Source organism: Sycon ciliatum, chromosome 1 (genome assembly GCF_964019385.1).
Source record: "Sycon ciliatum chromosome 1, ocSycCili1.1, whole genome shotgun sequence".
NCBI classification, from domain to species: Eukaryota; Metazoa; Porifera; class Calcarea; order Leucosolenida; family Sycettidae; genus Sycon; species Sycon ciliatum.
The window spans coordinates 54,271,019-54,289,762 of record NC_088643.1 but is presented as its reverse complement, the minus strand read 5'-3'; the positions used below and the strand labels follow the sequence as shown (position 1 = coordinate 54,289,762).

Here is an 18,744-nt window from a genome sequence, read left to right as displayed (position 1 = left end):
GAGAAGTCTAAAACTCCCCTAGCATAATGAGGGTCAGAACCGGGTTCAACACCCAAATGGTCCCAACGGACGGGGCAGCCGGGGCTCTGCCAACCGGGGATGGTTGTACAATGTAGTAAGGTCACTGTTTCCGAACACAGTGTCTTCCACCTTGTTTCATGCTGTCAAACTAACAACATGTGTGAACTATAACAAGGTTTATCTATTGGGTTATACAGGTACAATGACTGTACACAGACTGTACATGTATAATTATGTCAAAAAATTGTGCCCCTTTGACTGTTCCCTAATATTATTAAGGAACAGTCAAAGGGGCACAATTATTTGACAAGATTATTGAAGCATTTTACGGTATGATAGTGAGCGTGAGCACTGTCCGATAGCGCTAAACAACTGCCTTCCAACCTGGGACTCACGGAGGTTCGTGGTGATGCGGAGCCTTGGAATTATGTACATGTACAATCATGTAGCTTGTGTTCGGCTCGATAGCGCTTACCCTTCCCCTCAGTTTTGTGTTATCACTGACATGATAACCATGAACCTTCCAGGTTGCGAGGCAGTCGGGTTATAATGTTAGCGCTATCGAGCAGTCCAGCAGCTCACATTCATGCCTTGGAATGTCTCAATGCTCCTTGTCAGTGTTGTGCTAAAGTAACTTAGATTGTACAATCGTCGTGTGATACTAAACATGTTATTGCAATTAGTAAAGTATGATGATCATTTTTGTGTACTGTAGGATATCGGCATCCGGTTTGTTACTATTCGTCCTCGCAAAGCTTTCCCTTCAAGTGTTATCATTCTTTGATAAACGTGAGCCTTCCAAGACTTGAAGTTGGAACTAACTTGGATGGTTGACTTGTTGCTTTGCGTGGTTACTACCGGTAGTTCCCCTATTAAAATTAAAATAGTTTAAAAAAGAAGAGTTAGACTGTTATGTCCAATGGCCTTATCGTCCCGAGCTAGCATTCCGTGGAGCCTTTGGAATTATGTAGCTTGTGCTCGTCTCAATGACGATGGAGCTACCCAGTTCCACTTTGGTTTTATCACTGACAACCATGGACCTCCCTGGTTGGAAGGCAGTTGTTTAGCGCTATCCCGCTAGCAGTGCTCAAGCTCACTGTCATGCCATGGGATGTCTGAGACTGAGAGCACATGAACGCCTTGCTAGTGTTGTGCTACACGTTTGACTGCTGAAGATGATCTGGTGGAGTTGGTTGACTGTACAAGTCATGCAACGCGTATTTGTAAGTGAACGCATAACTTACGTATGCCCCGCTGCTTTCCTCCTTCTAATCTAGAAGAACGATGTGCGGACTCCAGTGCAGAATCATGGAAGAGAAGTGGTGGTTAAAACACACACCTGGCGAAATGGCCGCTTTAAATACACGTTCGCTCACACAACGATGTTTGCGGGCGTTGCACTTGCAGTAACACTACTATACTAACAGTTTGTTGGTTCATGCGTAGGACCACAGAGAATCAGCAAGCACCATACATGTACTTGTGTCGATTATTGTAACGAAATGATCTGACATGACCACCACTTTCACGTGTTTGCCGAGAGGTCTCGACGAGCTCGCCACAACAAGGCGTCCATCTTCCTTTACTGAGCTTGAGCACTTATCGGTAACGCTATCCATCAGCCTTCCAACCTGGAAGGTTCATGATAACTACACAGCACACTATACTAGTATGGGCAGGAGTAAATTAGCTCCTACTGTAGTAGAATGGAAAGAGAAAAGGACCAATAACTTGAATAAGTTACTACTGTAGTTATGACTACTAAGAGCATTGGAAAAACCTGGTTAAAACCAGCCTAATTACAACCAGCCTAATTACAACCAGCCTAATTACAACTCAAGAACGCAAGGCAACAGACCACCCAACTTGGGAGGCTCGAAGGTATGTAATTTACATGAAGAGGGGAAGCCAAGCGAAGACGAACTGTCACGAACTGAAAGCCAATATCCTACTAAACTCCATGTTGATGTAACGATGATGGACAAGTTCCCAAGTTGGGTGGTCTGTTGCCTTGCGTTTTCGAGTTGTAGCTAGCAAGACCGGTTTGTCCCGGCAATGGTCTTACTAGTCTCGTCATCATCATCCCGTAACGTTCGACATTCTTTCTTGCCTAGGGACATAGCTCGTGCACATCTTCGTGGCGCATCCCTTCCCCTCATTGGAACTTTCCGCACCTGAGCCTTCCAAGTAAGTAGTAGTTGGAAGATTGTTGGTTTGCGCTTCGTAGATGTGTTGGAGCTAGGTGTCAGGTCGTCCTCAATATCCTTGTCAGTTTTGTGCCTTGTTGTCGCACTATCTGACTGTATATACCGGTACTTGAAGTACATGTAAATTGATGATGTAATTATCTCGTTACCTAATTATAGCTAAGGTCCTTGGTGGACTGTTTGTCATAACTACTAACGTAATGACATCAACAATATTATTGCTTTCTGGAGCGGAGACAAGAATACAATCAGACCGTGAAGAACTAACTTCCATTCAGGCTCCTCACAAGCAATAGCTCCGAATATTTCCGCCGGTGCTTTCATGGCTTTGTCATCAGGACTGAGGTGGATCATGGATACACTGAGGCAGAAAAGAAACTAACCAGTATGATCACTATTACTAGTATTAGACAAGTCAGGCTCATGTACTGGCAAAGCCAAATGAACGTGTAGCAGTATAAATACTCAAAAATGCAATGAAGTAAATGGTGTGTGTGTGTGTGTGTGTGTGTTCAATGCGCAGCTAGCCTTACTTGTTGCGTTCATATCTTTCCTGTCGCACCCGAAACTTGTTAAATTGTTGTTTCTCAAACATACATGTACAAGTAAAATTATGAAAGGTGTAGAAACATCCAATGCTGCCTCTGCTGATGGTTGCGATGCCATTGCCGTTCTTGTTAATCTTTTTTGACTCATCCGATGCCACTTCTGCCGATAACGTTGCTGCCATTGCTGTTGCTGATCCTGTCCTCCTTCTAAATTCATTGTTCTGCTGGGTCACGTCTGTTGTTGCCCACAACACCAAGGCAACAATGGACATTTGAGAGTTCTCCTGAGGCTACCTACATGCACTGTACCACTGTGACACATCCTACCTGGCATTCGAAAACAGAGAAAGAAAACACTCACATTTTTTAAGTTGCTTGTTGACTCAGCTCGCTTCTTTTCCTTTCCTCTCCATTTGCTATGCTATGCTGTGCTTGTAAGTTGTAACCTCATCTTCTCGTCTTTTCACTCCATTGCGTATACGTGTACACTAACTAGAAGCACTCATTGGTTTGGGGGAAAGGTGCAAATGGGAAAAGTCTGAAGAAAAAAGTGGACTGTCACCACCAGGACTCAAACTAGGGGCTCTCGCTGATGGCCAGCGATGCTCTACCACTAAGCTATGGTGTGGTCGTCACCCAAACAGTGACCGTTCAACATTTTCTTCAGACTTCGAAACTCTTCGAAACCAACATTCAGCACTGCTGTAGGGGGGGGGGGGGTAATCCCACCTGAGTGAGCAATGTCTAAACAATGCCAGAGCAGCGCTATGACATTTTGGAGAATAAGGGTGGTTTTGCAAAGTACAAGTTGAAAGGTTTCGAAACGGGTATGGCCGTTATATGGAGAATACTAGAATCATTCGTTCATTCATTGGATTGGTATTCGGGCAAACAATCATGGTTCATTACACCACTATAAAATATGCGCCGCTCTTCATTCAGATGTTTTAGTGCAGAAGAAACGAAGATATTTTGTAACTCTCACTGTGAATCGTATATACATCGTGAATCGTATATACATCGTGAATTGTATATACATCGTGAATTATCAGAATAGATTGAGTACATCGTGAATAGTATAATTATATCATACGTATACTCGGATACTGAGCCAAAATTAAATGGAAAAATAAGAAAGGACACATGGGTACAAGTCATGAGTAACTGTCTACTACTGCTTCGAACGTCATCGTCCTGTAACAGTCGTCATTCTGTGTCGTTGTGGGACAAAGCCTGTGAACATTTTCGCTGTGCTTACCTTTGTGCTCAGTTACTGTACTTTCTTATCGTACTCATGTGTCCTTTGACTCCTTTCTGAGGGTGCGTTCTTATTTTCTCTAGCTTCACGGAGAAATTTCTCCTGGAAGTCGAAGAAACCGGGATAATTTAGGAACGGGTCTCGAAGAATTCGGAGATCTTTTGCAAACGTGAAGCGCCAAAGAGGTCACAATCTTCAGTGACACGAATGTAGTACGCACTGTGCGTATGCGAAGAGGGAATGCCGTACGCTCATGATCAACACGTGGCTTTTTGGGTAGTTTGCATGCGCTAACCCCAAAACCCAGGAACCTCAAGTCTCAACCACCTCTGAAGTTCGGAGAGCTTGGAGAGCTCTGGAGAGTTTCATGAAATTCAGAGAGGATATAAAAACACTTCTCGAACTTTTCCGAGAGGACGCACCCTTAATTTTACATTCATACATATACGAGTACTCATACTTCCTCCACTATTCATTAGTTGAGGGAGTTAAAAAGGTATACTTCCTCCGGAAATATAAACTTCGTGACGTTATTTATTCACATTCGAAGTAAAGAGTTACCAGAGGCGTCGGAACCGGTGTGGCAGGTCCAGCCAGAGATGCACCAATAATTCCATCTTGTGAGTTTTGAAGCAATGAAATATGGGCTAATTGGGCCCAATTTCCCTGAAACATTTCCCGGGGGGGGGGGGGCGGCAGGCGGGCGGACTCCCACCTACTCATGCGGCCGCACCGATGTCGAAGACCTTCCGACGCCCCTGGCTACTGTTGCTCAAGCAATGTGGTTCAGTCGAACAAAAAATACGTCGAGACAACGAGTGGACATACTTCCTTGGCCAGTATGTTTACTATCATGCAAAGGAAATTGGCACCGCACGAGTCTCACTGGGAGTCACCATCGCTCAATTCCTCAGAGCTGAATTCACCAGACTGACAGGTCGATCGATATCACAGAGTTTTTTTGTTTCCAGAGGAAGTAGTTACAGCTGTATATTACTTCAATGTATTCCACAGATCAGTGGCCTTCTTGCAGGAGTGCGAAGGAAGGTGCATGTTTTAATGATTTAAAATTATTACTGCAGAGCAAGGTCATCACTCACCATTGCTGCGATGGCCGATCCATTCGTTCTCCCTTTTACGGCCTTCTGCCCAGGGCTGCATGATCACCACGGGGTGCTATTGCGAGGAAATTCAGCATGAGAGTGATCGCCGGCGGCTGTGTATGACCGGCGGTGGCTGTGTATGACCGGCGGTGGCTGTGTATGACCGGCGGTGGCTGTGTATGACCGGCGGCGGCTGTGTATGACCGGCGGCGGCTGTGTGTGACCGACGGTGGCTGTGTATGACCGGCGGTGGCTGTGTATGACCGGCGGTGGCTGTGTATGACCGGCGGCGGCTGTGTATGACCGGCGGTGGCTGTGTATGACCGGCGGTGGCTGTGTATGACCGGCGGCGGCTGTGTATGACCGGCGGCAGTATACATGCGTGCAGTTTCTACAGTCTCACGCGTACATTTACGTGCACACTGCTGCCGATACCGAAAATCCATGCTTGAGAGAAACGGCATCTCCAGGACGTACAGTTCATCTGATGCTCGGTGCCTGCGGAGCGGCCAGCTAGATGCCTGCTTTGACAGTACAGTACTCACAGCCGGAAACAACGGTTGGGTGGGCTGACCATGGACTATTCGGAATCAAACGAATATCCACTGAGAAAGGCTACTTCTTGGATCTTCCTGTTCACTGTGTCTTTCAGGTGCTGAGGCCAGACAACACGTTCCCTAGTTCTGGAAGCACTGTGATGGATAATAGACTCACAGCTGCTCAAGTATTCATCAGAGCATTCAATTTCAAGAAAGCGGCACAGCTGGAGCAGAACGGCCCGGGGCTGCTTCTTCAGATCTCTTGCATGGATGTCCAATATCGGTGGAAAGTCCTTTCTCCCATGACACATTGCATTCGCATCGACAAGCCTGAGATATCTCACTAGGTAAAACTCAAGCTTCTCGTTGTTCTCTACCGGTGTAGTCTGGAGAAAAGAAGGGAGAAAGTGGAAATTGGCCCGGTATTTAAAACCAAGAAGCTAGAGCTTGTCTTAACTTGATTATGCCCGTGGCGTAGTACCCAGCGCTATCGGGTACTATACTTGTATTCACACATTTTCCTTGAGGGCTATAGTGCTATGGTTGCAGTTGAATCCGTAAAAAATAACTCTGATAGTTACACAGAGGCAGTGCGCCTTAACCTGCAATAGCGCTCAAATGCCCGGAATGGGCAGAGCGTAGTACATATGTTGTCTGATGATTGTATAAACCTAAGGTGTAGCCGTGACAGGTGAGAGAACACAACAGTAACTGCCAGAGTTCCGCAAGAGGTACACAGAAGGAAGTAATCGATAGGGCTGTTTCGTAGTAGAAACTCTGAGTAACTACGAAACAACCCTATCGATTACTTCCTTCTGCGTACCTCTTGCCGAACTCCGACAGTTACTGTTGTGTTCTCTCACCTGTCACGGTTACACCTTAGGTTTATACATAGGAAGCTGCAGCTGTGTTTGCATCAGTAGACTTTTCTTATACTGTACAGGCAGAAAAAGCCATCGGTCAATCATTTCGTCCAACTCCTAAGAAAGAGAGTTCGTCCGGTTGTAAATTTCGTCCATGGATCATAAGAGCGTATTGAAAAGCTGGACAAACCGACATAAGCCCGGCATTTAAATTTAATCCAAAGCTCCTTGGACGAAAAAGACGAAATTAAATTCCAGACGAATATTTCTGCTTATACATGTAGTACTAGACAGTGGTTCTAGCCTGAACTCATACATTGGTGCAGTGCAAAGTGAAGATCATCGGGCCATCAAGTCACTGCAGGGTAACTACAGCAAGCAGGGATCGATGGCTACAGCGAAAGGGCTCCCTCCACAGGAGTTCCGACTCTCGACCATGCAGCCAGTTTAGCAGTAGACTTTGAGCTCTGGCTGTGGGATTTCGGCGACTACCTAGGAATAGTGGGAGTCGTGCTTGATTATTGTGCAAGCGTGTAACTCAAGTTGACTCGCAATAAAGCTTTGTTCCACCTTATTTGCAATATGGACGCATGGAGTCCATTGCTCACTGACAGGGAATGAACAATAGGATATGTTGTCTGCTAGGGTAACCATGCAACTGCAGCTTGACCTAGACATGATCTCCCCATCCCCCCCCCCCCCCCCCACACACACACACACAGTTGCCTGCACATGATGTCTTACATTATTGGCGGAGAAGCGGCTACCCATTTTGCGTAGGAATATGGTTGAAATGCTGTCAAAAGGATTCCTAATGACGTGGATGACGCGGGTAGGAAGACCAACTCTTTTCAGCATTGATGAGAGTACACGATGATACTTGGTATACGCCAGAAATTGGCTAGTTGATCCACCTTTCTTATCTCCGATAACCTGCATACGCGCGCACACACACAAACACGCACACTTGTACTTGTACTTGCTCACTGCCAAAACTGGTCACGTGGGTCTCCCCGGGAGAGGGAGGAGAGACTCAAAAAGAATCTTGGAAAGATGACTCAATTGGTCATTGAACCGCCCAACGGCCGACACCCCCTGAAAACCCCAAACTAGGGTGGACTTGAAATGATCCCACTTATGGGCTCACCACACCTCAGTAAGTGGGTGAGGACAAGGTGCAGAAAAAGGATTGACGGCATCAGGGTATCCGTCCCAGGATCCAACTGCAGGTACCCTGCCCCCAGTGAAGGTAATACTTGGTACTAGTGCACACACACACACACACACACACACACGCACACACACACACACACACACACACACACACACACACACACACACACACACACACACACACACACACACACAAGTACATCGTAGAGTAGATGGATTACAACGCTTTACCTGAGTGCCACTGTAGAGGTGTAGGCACTTCCGACAATACTCCGTATACAATCAAAAAGGCTTTTTTTTCTTTTTAGACCAAGAGTGGTGCATATGATTATTATTATTATTATTATTCTCAGTTCATGGATGACATAGTGTCGACAAATAATGAATGAGGGCTACCAGCCATTAACAAAGATGGACATATTTACGATAGTCATACTTTTCCAGACATTTCGTTGTTCTGAACAACATCGTCAGTGGATTGTACGCGAGTTGACCGATCCAGTCCAAGGGCAAAGAGTTGGTGGACAAGCCATTGGTTACTAGTCACTCTCATGTGTAAAATCAAAGAAAGGTTTCTTTTTCTTTTTAGAAAACAATTTTTGATTTTACAATGAGAGTACCTAACCAATGGCTTGTCCACCAACACTCTATATAATTCCCAAGGATACTAGCCACCACGCACGGAACCTGAATGGGTCCATAATTCCAACCGCTGTGCATACCGTAACTCTAAAAATATGATTCGCATGGGAAGCTTTTGAGTCACTTGAAGGGCAATTTGAGCTCACATGCGCAAGGTACCGGCTCTGCCGGTCTCGAGAAATCCTGTCAGAGTGTGCACAGACAGTCTGTCCCCGGGGAAAATTGCGGAAAAAAATCGCAAAAAACGCGGGGAAAAACGCGGCATAATATGGCATAATTTGCGGTGAATTTGCGGTAAATATGCGATAAATATGCGGTGAATAATATTGATGTACGGCAATTTTCAGTGAGTATGTAGTGAAATCAATCAGTTACAAGTCTCTGGTGTAAGCACTCGTCATATTTGAGTAAAAAGCCGCCACGATGAGACGTTGCTGACCGAACAGTGCACTGTGTGTACGTGTAGTACAACAAAAAAGTTCAAAAAACGCGGGAAAATCGCGGAAAACGCGGTCTTTTAAAAAATCGCAAAAAACGCGGAAAAAAACGCGGCCGCGGAATCGCAATTTTCCCTGGGGACAGGACAGTACACGGTGGCATCTTCATGCAACTGATGTGCATCATGAGTCAAGCAGCGTGCAACTTTGCAGCAGCATTCTTTACACTTGTGCAATCTTATTCCGGCCAGTGTGCAGCAGTGAGAGAGTGAGTGAGTGAGTGAGAGAGAATGGGAGAGAGAGAGAGAAAGAGAGAGAGAGAAACTTGACCAGTTTGCACAAGAGAATGAGAAGAGAGTTGGTTGCCATGGTAGTCTCAGGGACTTCACAATCCCAAAATGAAAACCACCCGCAGAGAAACCCAAGCGTGAGTATACCGTGTCAGGCCCGGCGAAACTGGTCCGGTTGGTCAGGCCATGGCCGGACCAACTTTTTGGCCACCAACGTGTGTTTACTGCTGAGGAGGTCATGTGACTACCCTCCATATCATACACAAACTGTATGAAAGTCATGTGACTACCCTCCATATCATACACAAACTGTATGAAAGTCATGTGACTACCCTCCATATCATACACAAACTGTATGAAAAGACTAGGGTATGGCGGGACCAATCAAAAACTGCTTCCGCCTGTCCGGCGTGTATAGCCAGCATAGTACAGTGTGCTCACCTTAATGTGTCCCTTGAAGCTACCCTGCCACTGTCCCTGTATAAAGTATGAGTAGGAATCTCTTGGCAAGACCTTCGCTGTTGGCTGTGGTTCCCTGGGATCATACCGCTTGCCATAGGTAACGTCCAGCTGGGAGCGGGCATAAATCGCTTGAAAGATCTGTCTCCGGGTCATGTCGGGCTGCTTCGCGAAATTCAGGAGCAGATTGTATTCATTGGAGATGACAACATGTGGATGGGCGTCCAGTATGGACCCCACTAGTGTGTGCATACTACGTGGGTAGCCGATGAAGAACACGAAGCGCTCAATGGATTCCATTACGTTTGGACTGAGCTTAGTCACGCTAGTACTGAGTCGGTAGCGCCCCGATTGGTTGGCCGCCGCGGTGGGTTTAATAACAGTGACCGAGCTGCTGATCCTTCCAGGGCTGGCTGACACATCCATAGTCTGCCGATCATCATCTAGCCAGAGAAAAGAAAACAGTGCACATGAGGACTACCGTAAAAGTCCGTAAATAAGTACGTGTTTACTTTCGAATTTAGTGACCACACCCGTACTAACTTCCGGGCGGGTACTGACTTTCGGGCACGAACTAACTTTCGGACCTGACTTGTGTGTAGTGGAGAAGTCATTTTCATATAGATATACATGCTACACACTGCATGTGCGCACCGTACCGGCACCTACTTCGGGCAGTATGTTTATCGGGCTTGACTTGACTTCAACAGACAGCCAAAAGAATGAAGGGGGTATTTCTTTCGGGCAGGTACTTATTTACGGACCTTTACGGTAGTGGTTAGAGTAATAGTAGAACTGCATCATCATCATCATTCAGGCTGCATGTCCTACAGCGGATAGCCCTTGCCACTGAGAAATTAAAAGCTCAAGTTTGATCCTTTTCATATGGCCAAACGCTAGAATTCCATCTCCTTCATGAATGGACAGATGGTAGATGCTACGACTCCCTTTACTGGCTTCAGCTTCAGTGGAGTAGATCTGCAATCAGTTACTGTATGTACATGACATTGACTGCGCAGTAGTAACCCATACTGTGCATAGCTCTACGTACCTCCTTCCCCGGCGAATAAGCTAGGATGCACACAGGATCCTCCCGCACATATCTCGGACACGGATCCATGCTTTGCCGAGCTCGGACGTGGACGGCGAAGCGAACCAGTGCTACCACTGACCCGTGCGGACGCGTGTGCCGAAAACCAGAGAAAACGACTTAGTGGAGAACTGGCTGCGATGCAAACGCCAATAACAATAACTGCAAAGACACGAGCGCCAACCGAAATCCTATTCATTCCCTGACCTGACCACATGAACATTCTTTGCCTGCGTAGCTACCTCCAGTCTCGCGACGTGGCACACTGAGACTCGTGGCTAGGCTACCGTTGGCAACACACCACAACGACGTTACGGCTTGCATCTGTCGGGATGATGTTGGAAAATCAGGCCTCACGGTCCTTGCGCCAGCGTGTAAAAGCACTCTCGCCGTCTCGGCCTTCTGTCCCGGTCCTGACTGAAGATGCGCAGATCTACAACTGACTTGTATCAGATTCTTTTGACGTTTTGATTTTCCCTCCGCTTGGACCTGTCCTTAGTCTTATGTTATGACTCGTAAGAGTCGTAGATCTACATGACTTTGTATGAGTCTTGATTCGAGTGCCAGATAGAGTCTACCCTTGCAGTCTTCATGGTCTTCGTGGCATGTAGTCTTGTAGTTGTATAGACTGTAAGATCTACTGACTGCAGCTGTCATCATCATGATCATGGTCATTAGAGTTACAAAATACAAATCAATGCACTACGCCATATTACCAGATTACTTACAGTCAGTGCACTGAGTGCATGCATACAACATAACAATGATAACAGAGCTAGAGCTAGAGGTCAGTCACACTTCATGCATGGAGCCACTTTCAGCTTTGCCTTGGTTCAGATCAGGGGCCCCGTGGCACGTGGGCTTTCACGACTCCTTGCATGCACTTGGTCACTTGGTTCAGACTCACACATTCGAATAAATGCATAACTCTACATGACACGATGCATGCCTCCGCTAAAATGGCTTGGGACTTCGTTGGGAGCATGCATGAAGAGCTACTATACTGCAAACTCACAGTAATGGTTCCTCTGGGAGCCCCTACCATGAATGGAATGATTTCGTTATCCGATCAGCAACTGTAGTACAGTAGACGTATGGGCAGCATGGCCTACCGAATATGGTTGCACATCATGAACGGTTAGGCAGCTTGAAGTCATGCTACCTGGCTACTGACACTGTCAGGTGGAATTCGCTTCCAGCAGCTAGGCTCCAGCGGGTTATGCCCGCGAAATCATGGAATTATGCTTTCATGGATTCTCGCATTATGCTCGCAAAATCCTCATTATTATGCTTTGGCACGGGGCCGGGGGGATACATAATTATACACTTTGTTGTACTTATGGAGCCCTGAAGTTCGGAAAATAAATTGTGCCTTTTTCGTACTTGCAACTTGCAAGTGGTCACAAGTACAACAAAATACATGAGTATCCCCATACCAAGGTGTCCATGCATGCTAGAGAGCAACCTGGAAAAGGGGAAACATTACTTCTTCTATTCATTAGTTGACTTATTTTGCTTTGAAAGATTTTTCCATTGCCAAATTAGTTTGAGTTACATGTACCTTTGGAAACTGTCATGTTCAACTGTCTTCGTAATCATCATACTCGTCCAACCGGTGTCACCCTAACCCTGCGGATTCTCGTAATCAGCTCATCTCTCCCGTAGCTCCAGCTCTCCTTCCATCGTGACCGAACATCAACTATACCTCAATTTGAGAGCTAAGTGCAACAGGGGTGAGGAACTAATTGCAACGCTAGAACTGTGTAGTGAGACAAACAATCATGCTGTGCACCTACGAAAACAATCTTAACGCAACTACATGTTTCTTCTGCTTACAAAGATCAGGCTTATGCAAGCGAATACAAACAGCCTCAAGTACTTTCAACTGACTAGCGTACCGTGCACGACAAAGAACAGAAAAACTAAAATCATCATACACCTGCAGACACTTAGGGTGAGACAACAGATGAAGAAAAACGGCAGACTTCTTACGATCACAATCACCATCCGATTCCTCGTTTCCACCAACCGCAACCTCGTCCCCCGTCTCATCTTCCAACTCGTCCTCAGTGTCGTCCTCCGTGTCATTCTCCTCATCACCACCGATCGGTCCCAGGCTCGCTTCACGTTGCTGAACCTCTGTTCGTTGACTCCTCCTTTGATCTTGATGGTAATTTGTTACCATTGTTGTCATTGTTGTTGTTCCTGTTGTTGCTAAATCTTCTGTTCCCAGTGTCTTCACCGGTGCTTGACATCCAGTACTGTAATAATTCATTGAATAATTAGCCGTTGATCGTCTAGGTCTTTGAATGTTGATCGTGTTGTTTTCTCTGTTGAATTCCGTTTCCTTCAGCCTTCTTTCTTCTTGTTCATGTTCAGTGCTTACCTCATCCATATTTGCCCGTGCCAGCGACACCACAGACTCAGCCCCAGCACTGCCGATGGCAGATGCAGGTGGCGGTTCTGGGGGAGGCAACGGCAACGATGGCGATGGGGGCATCACCATGATTACCTCGCCGCAGCGTCCACTTTGGTCTTGAGCTGGATGTTGTTGTGGTGTACTTTCTTGTGTTGTTATGGTGCATTGTGTTATAACGTTAGTGACAATGTGATTGTTTGTCTCACTACACAGTTCTAGCGTTGCAATTAGTTCCTCACCCCTGTTGCACTTAGCTCTCACTTTACTTCTATTGTCTCACCTTCCCTCATACCTCAATTTGTTTTATTATTAGAGCAATATCCATAGCATGCACAGTCATAGCTGCTAAGATCCAGACGTCATCACTTCGTAACAAGCACAGTGTACATGTACGCGGAGTTTTGCGGACTACCCGTCACTATCTCGTCCGCCCCGGAGATACCTGATAAAGGCTGATTCACCCGCATCTTCTGCTACATGTACTGACTGTCTGTATCAGGGTGAGAAAGGACTTTGAAGAAGACGAGTTCGAGCACAAAAAATGTATTGCCATGATTTCTACCCGGCTTTTCATTGAAAACACTATCTGCATGACCTCCGAACCCTTTACCATGCAGACCACAAGCACTGATCAGGTGCATTGTACACAATTGTGTCGCCTACATACTAGAACTGTGATACAATCATGCAGTTATGCTCCTACCTCCGAAAGGATGCCAAATTATGCTCCAAATTTTCAACCACCAAATTATGCCAATAATTATGCCGGCATAATCCGCCGGTGCCTACCAGCAGCATGCCGCCAGGCAGCCTCATTTGCAATGTTCAACAGTACTCTACGCAGCCTATTTTGCAATACATAATGGCATAGTATGCAGCCACCGTTTTTCTTTACTCTAAAGTAATGGTCTATTTCATGCACTTACGGTTTTCTTCATTCAGCTCTATTTCACGCACTTACCTAGGGTAACGTTAGATCTACCCTGTAAAAAGACTTACACTTACAGTCTGTGGGGATTGATTGCCCTAGTAAAATAATAAATACTACTACTGCTACATGTGCACACTCGGTACTATTATTATAACCTAATACTGGTTCAAAACCAGTATTAGATAAACCTCGTTATAGTTCACGGTCAATCTAACATGTGCACACTCGCACCTTAGTTTCCTGCGTGCATATGTTGCGTGACTTGCGTCACAGTGCAGTGTCACTGTCAGTGTAGCGTGCATCCGCCAAAGACAAGACTTTTTTTTAGTAAAAGAGAAGCATGAAGCTCTGCAAAATGCACCGGATGTGCAGCCACAGATCACACACACACACACACGTACACACACACACACACGCGCGCGCGCACACACGCGTGTTTGTCATCATAAGTTATAACCTCTGCTTAGTCTATGGTATACCGTTGCCGGTTGGCTACATGTATTCCAGGGGATTAAACAAGCTTGTCGAGGCGATCCATCGAGTCATCAGCACTGCTGACGACCAGCAAAAGCAGCGATAACAACTAACTTCTGGCACTTCGGAAGCCTCCCGATCCTGTGCACCATGGTGCACTGGATCGCCTGGTTCCGCAGTGTCCGGTTGCTGCGGCAGGAGGAGGATTTTGTACCTCGAACACGACCCTACTTGCACCAGCGAATGAGTCATTGTGAAGGAAAGATGCAGGAGCGAGGTGCACGCGTGCTCGTAAAGAAAGGAGGAGCCAGCTGCCGAGGCAGCATAGTGGACCAGTAAGTGTGTTGGCCCACTGGGGGAGAGTGAGATCGAGGAGCTGATAATAGATCAGAGGGCACATAGTGACAAGAATCATTGCATGGGACCCAAGTTCATTACGGCCAGAAAGGCTATCGATGCACAAGTTGGATCCCTGGAGGCCGCTAAAGACAAAGTGGAGCGCAGTCGGTCAGAGACGATCCAGAAAAGTCGCAGTAAAAGAAGGTAATGACACTGACTGAGCGACACAATACACTACTACAGGTAGGGTATTGTAATGATCATGATAGCCTGAGTCGTGGAAAGCAAAGAATGATGGTAAGCAGACAACGTCGCTATGGAAGGTCACACGGAAGGACCAGAAACTAAAGAAAAGTGGCCACATGACGTGCAACGATGAAACAACCGCCCGCACTCATGCAAGGGGGAAGGAAAGGTGAAAAGACCAACCAACCAACTAAAGCCTCGGAAAATCTCACAATACTCTACCAGAGGGAGATGGGACAAGCCCAACTCCAGAGGGCGCCCAATGCAACACCTGTTGTCACACCTCGCTTGTTCATTTCCCTCACTAGTAGAAGAAACCTCTGCATTGGGTTCGTGCATTGCATTTACCCCCCCCCCCCCACCCCCTTTCGCAGAGACACTTCGGCAATAATACGATCATTACTCACTTCTGTTCTGTTCAAGTGTTGGTGTGTGTGTGGAGTTTGGATTTGTTCTTTGGTTTGTGAGTGCTGCGGGCTATGTTGTGATTGCGATGTGATTGAAGTAGGTTTGTGTCCTTTCAATTGGGAGAGCAAGAGAAGCTTTCTGCTGATCTTGATTCAATACTACTTGAAGTACATGTAAGTCTTACAAAGCTCATTGCATTCATAGGTTCATGGGTCAGAAGACACTCAAAAAATATTCAAAAAGAACTCCCCGAGATCCTCGAAATGATGACACTGATGATTTGCCACAGCCCACAAGCAGTGCTCTTGAATGCAACCAGAGACCGTGGGTTAGCAGGGCCTCGGTTTTGTGACCGTGTGAGATCGTATCCTGCGGGACTGTCCCTGCCCCTGACCCTCTGTAACTTGAGGAGGAGAGGGGAGGTAAGGGGGGGGGGGGGTTGTTGTAATGTTTTCCGGGCCAACCCCTAGGCCCTGGAACATAGAGGGTCTGAACGAGAGGCACGGAACCATGATAATTTGATATGGTTCCGAACTTCCGATGATACATATACTAGTAATGTAATTGTCACAAGACCGAGGCCCTGGCAATCAACAGGAGCTGCACTGTTCGGATCCTCATAGTGTGTCCTCCACCAAACTTCCAAAGCCCTTGCTTTTTATAATGCGTCGTGTAGGTAGGTAGGTAGGTACATTTTTATTTGAATTCGCAGAACCAAACGGGCGGTGTCGCCCAATTACATGGAAGCGAATGGAAACAGTAAAATATTGTAGGAAATAGCCTAACATGATAGCAGGGTGTAGTACAAAGCAAAGAACGCTCAGTCAATGAATAACGTTAACGTTAGAATACAACAACGGGGAGGCGGTAAACAGCACATGACTGGTACTGTGCAAACGTTCAAAGATTCGTGTACATGTATGTAGCAGCAAGAGTACATAACCCCGGGGGTTATGTACTCTTGGTGGCAGGGAACAGCAAGAGTGCACGAACTCAGGCAGCCCCTAGGGTTATGTAATCTTATAAGGGTGCGTTCTTAAATCCTCTCGGAAACGTTGGGGACTCTCTGAAAAGTTCGAAAGCTGTTCTTATATCCTTTCCGAATTTTAGGAGGCTCCGAGTCCAAAGTTCTCCAAGCTCTCCAAGCTTCAGAGGACAGGCAGTGGTTGAAACTTGCCATGCCAGTACATGAACAACCGTAAGCCGGCCCAGCTAGGCCAGGGTCATAATGCTAATACCAAGAGTATAATATATACGTTAAATCCTTATTTTGTAACAGCGCTCGTGGATACTGGTGCAGGCGTCTCCCTCATCAGCCTACGTTTGCTTTTTCTCTTGCTAATACGGGTACTTTACGGGTACTATAAATAATTCAATACATGTACTAAGTAAGAGTAGTCATAATCCCGAATACAAGGGGTTACCGGTATGTAAAGTAAGTTCGCACGTCCACGTCGTTACAACCGGCTATACAATTGTGTTGAGGACCACAACCAGCTTACAAAATCATTGTCATTGTAGGAAGTTTTGCTTGTGCCAGGCCATCACCATTGCCACCATGCCAGATCTACAATACTCAATAGGCTTTACCAATACCATGCCTGCGCCTGTGATACCAGGTGATGACAGTAGATCAGTACTACACGCTAGTACACGCCTGTGATACCAGGTGATGACAGTAGATCAGTAATAATGTCCATTGATGTCAGTCACAGGTAGATCTACACCATCTCGCGCATCTAGCTCGGCATGCTCTGCAGCAGTTGACAGAAAGCGCAATCCCTTGCGGAAATTCCGCGATGACCCCAGAAATGGAGCGCTCAAGTGTACATACAAGCTAGCATGCCCTGACTCAACAAGATGTCTAGCAAGAGCCAAAGCCAGACATCTCGACCATGTCAAGCAACGGCTCCGGACGGGCAGCCTGCAGGACAGAGAGTGGTGGAGCGTGATTAAACGAGTTGGAGGGCATGGCCGGGACAGCTCCATCCCAGTCCTGGTTGACCCCGATGGCATGGAATGCACCAAAAGCCACGACAAGGCTAACGTCATCGGGAAGTACTTTGCCCAGAAGTGCAGCCTAGACGATGACCTTGCAGAACAGTCGGGGCCGTTCCCGCATGTCCGCCGGCGCACCGCAAATACGCTTGCAACAGTCCACTTCCGCCAAGCCACCGTACGCCGGACACTCCGAGCCCTGAATCCAAGTAAAGCCACAGGGCATGATGCAGTACCCGCTAGAGTGCTGAGAAAATGTGCCCACTCTCTGGCCCTGCCCCTATCCAAGGCTGTTTACCCTGTGCGTCTGCAGTGGTCATCAACCTGCCATGTGGAAAGTTGCCAACGTCGTACCGGTACACAAGAAAGGCCCCAAGTCGAACCCCAGAAACTACCGACCGATATCACTACTGCCCATAATGTCTGGAGTCCATCGTGAACCGCAGCCTGTCCAACTGGCTTCCTGAAAGAGAATGACATCCTTTCTCACAGGCAGTTTGGCTTTCGCACTGGACTGGGAACCTCTGATCTGCTGATTGCTCTTCAGCATGAGTGGAGCCTTGCAGCTGCCGGTGGAGGCCTCGTCAGGGTCCTCGCAATAGATATTGCCGGGGCCTTCGACAAGGTCTCGCACAACGGCGTCCTCCACAAGGCTGAGCGGTGCGGCATAAGTGGCCCCCTCCTTGCCTGGCTCCGGAGTTCCCTGACAGACCGCCACATCCGTGTCGTCATAGGCGGCCAGTCTTCACCGACCCACCGAATCCGGCTGGCGTGCCGCAGGGTTGCATCCTCGGCCCCACCCTCTTCCTTCTGTACGTCAACGACGCAGAAGACCACTTGCCTGATGGGGCGAAGCTGGCTGCATACGCCGACGACATAACTCTCTACAAGTGCATCACCACCCGACTCAGCCTGGCAGAAGAGACAGCAATCCTCCAGCAGGCAGTAGACTCACTGGCACCATGGGGAAGCAGGTGGAGGATCAAGTTCGAGCCCACAAAGTCGCAGGCATTGACCATCAGCCACCACCGCTCGCCAACCCCCCCCCCCCCCCCCCCGAACGCAATACGCTTCCAAGGAGCAGTCGTGCCAGAAGTAGAGGAGCTCAAGCTTCTTGGCGTCACCTTCGACAGGCAGCTAGCATTCCGCAGCCATACCCGACAGCTTGCAGTACGTGGAGCCCAGCGGCCCGGCTTCCTCCGTAAGGCATCGGCTGTGCTAGACCCAAAGCACCGGGCAATCGTGTACAGTGGCTTTGTCCGCCCTGTGTTAGAGTATGGCATGCTGGTGTGGATGAGC

At 47.4% G+C, this 18,744-nt stretch overlaps 1 protein-coding gene across 2 annotated transcripts; it reads right to left on the bottom strand.

Moving 5' to 3' along the window:
• Positions 1–2,530: 2,530 nt before the first annotated feature.
• On the bottom strand, positions 2,531–11,115 carry LOC135831068 (uncharacterized). 2 transcript variants are annotated; one of them, XM_065343320.1, is made up of 5 exons: positions 10,592–11,115; positions 9,523–9,983; positions 7,284–7,472; positions 5,135–6,062; positions 2,531–3,103 (listed from the first exon to the last, which is right to left on the bottom strand). In XM_065343320.1, the coding sequence occupies exons 1-4, from the start codon at positions 10,851–10,853 to the stop codon at positions 5,718–5,720; spliced, it is 1,257 nt and encodes a 418-aa protein (XP_065199392.1). In that variant the 5' UTR covers positions 10,854–11,115; the 3' UTR covers positions 2,531–3,103; positions 5,135–5,717. The 2 variants fall into 2 exon arrangements, with proteins under 2 accessions (XP_065199392.1, XP_065199393.1); XM_065343321.1 differs by having other exon boundaries at positions 2,531–3,099.
• Positions 11,116–18,744: the final 7,629 nt, after the last annotated feature.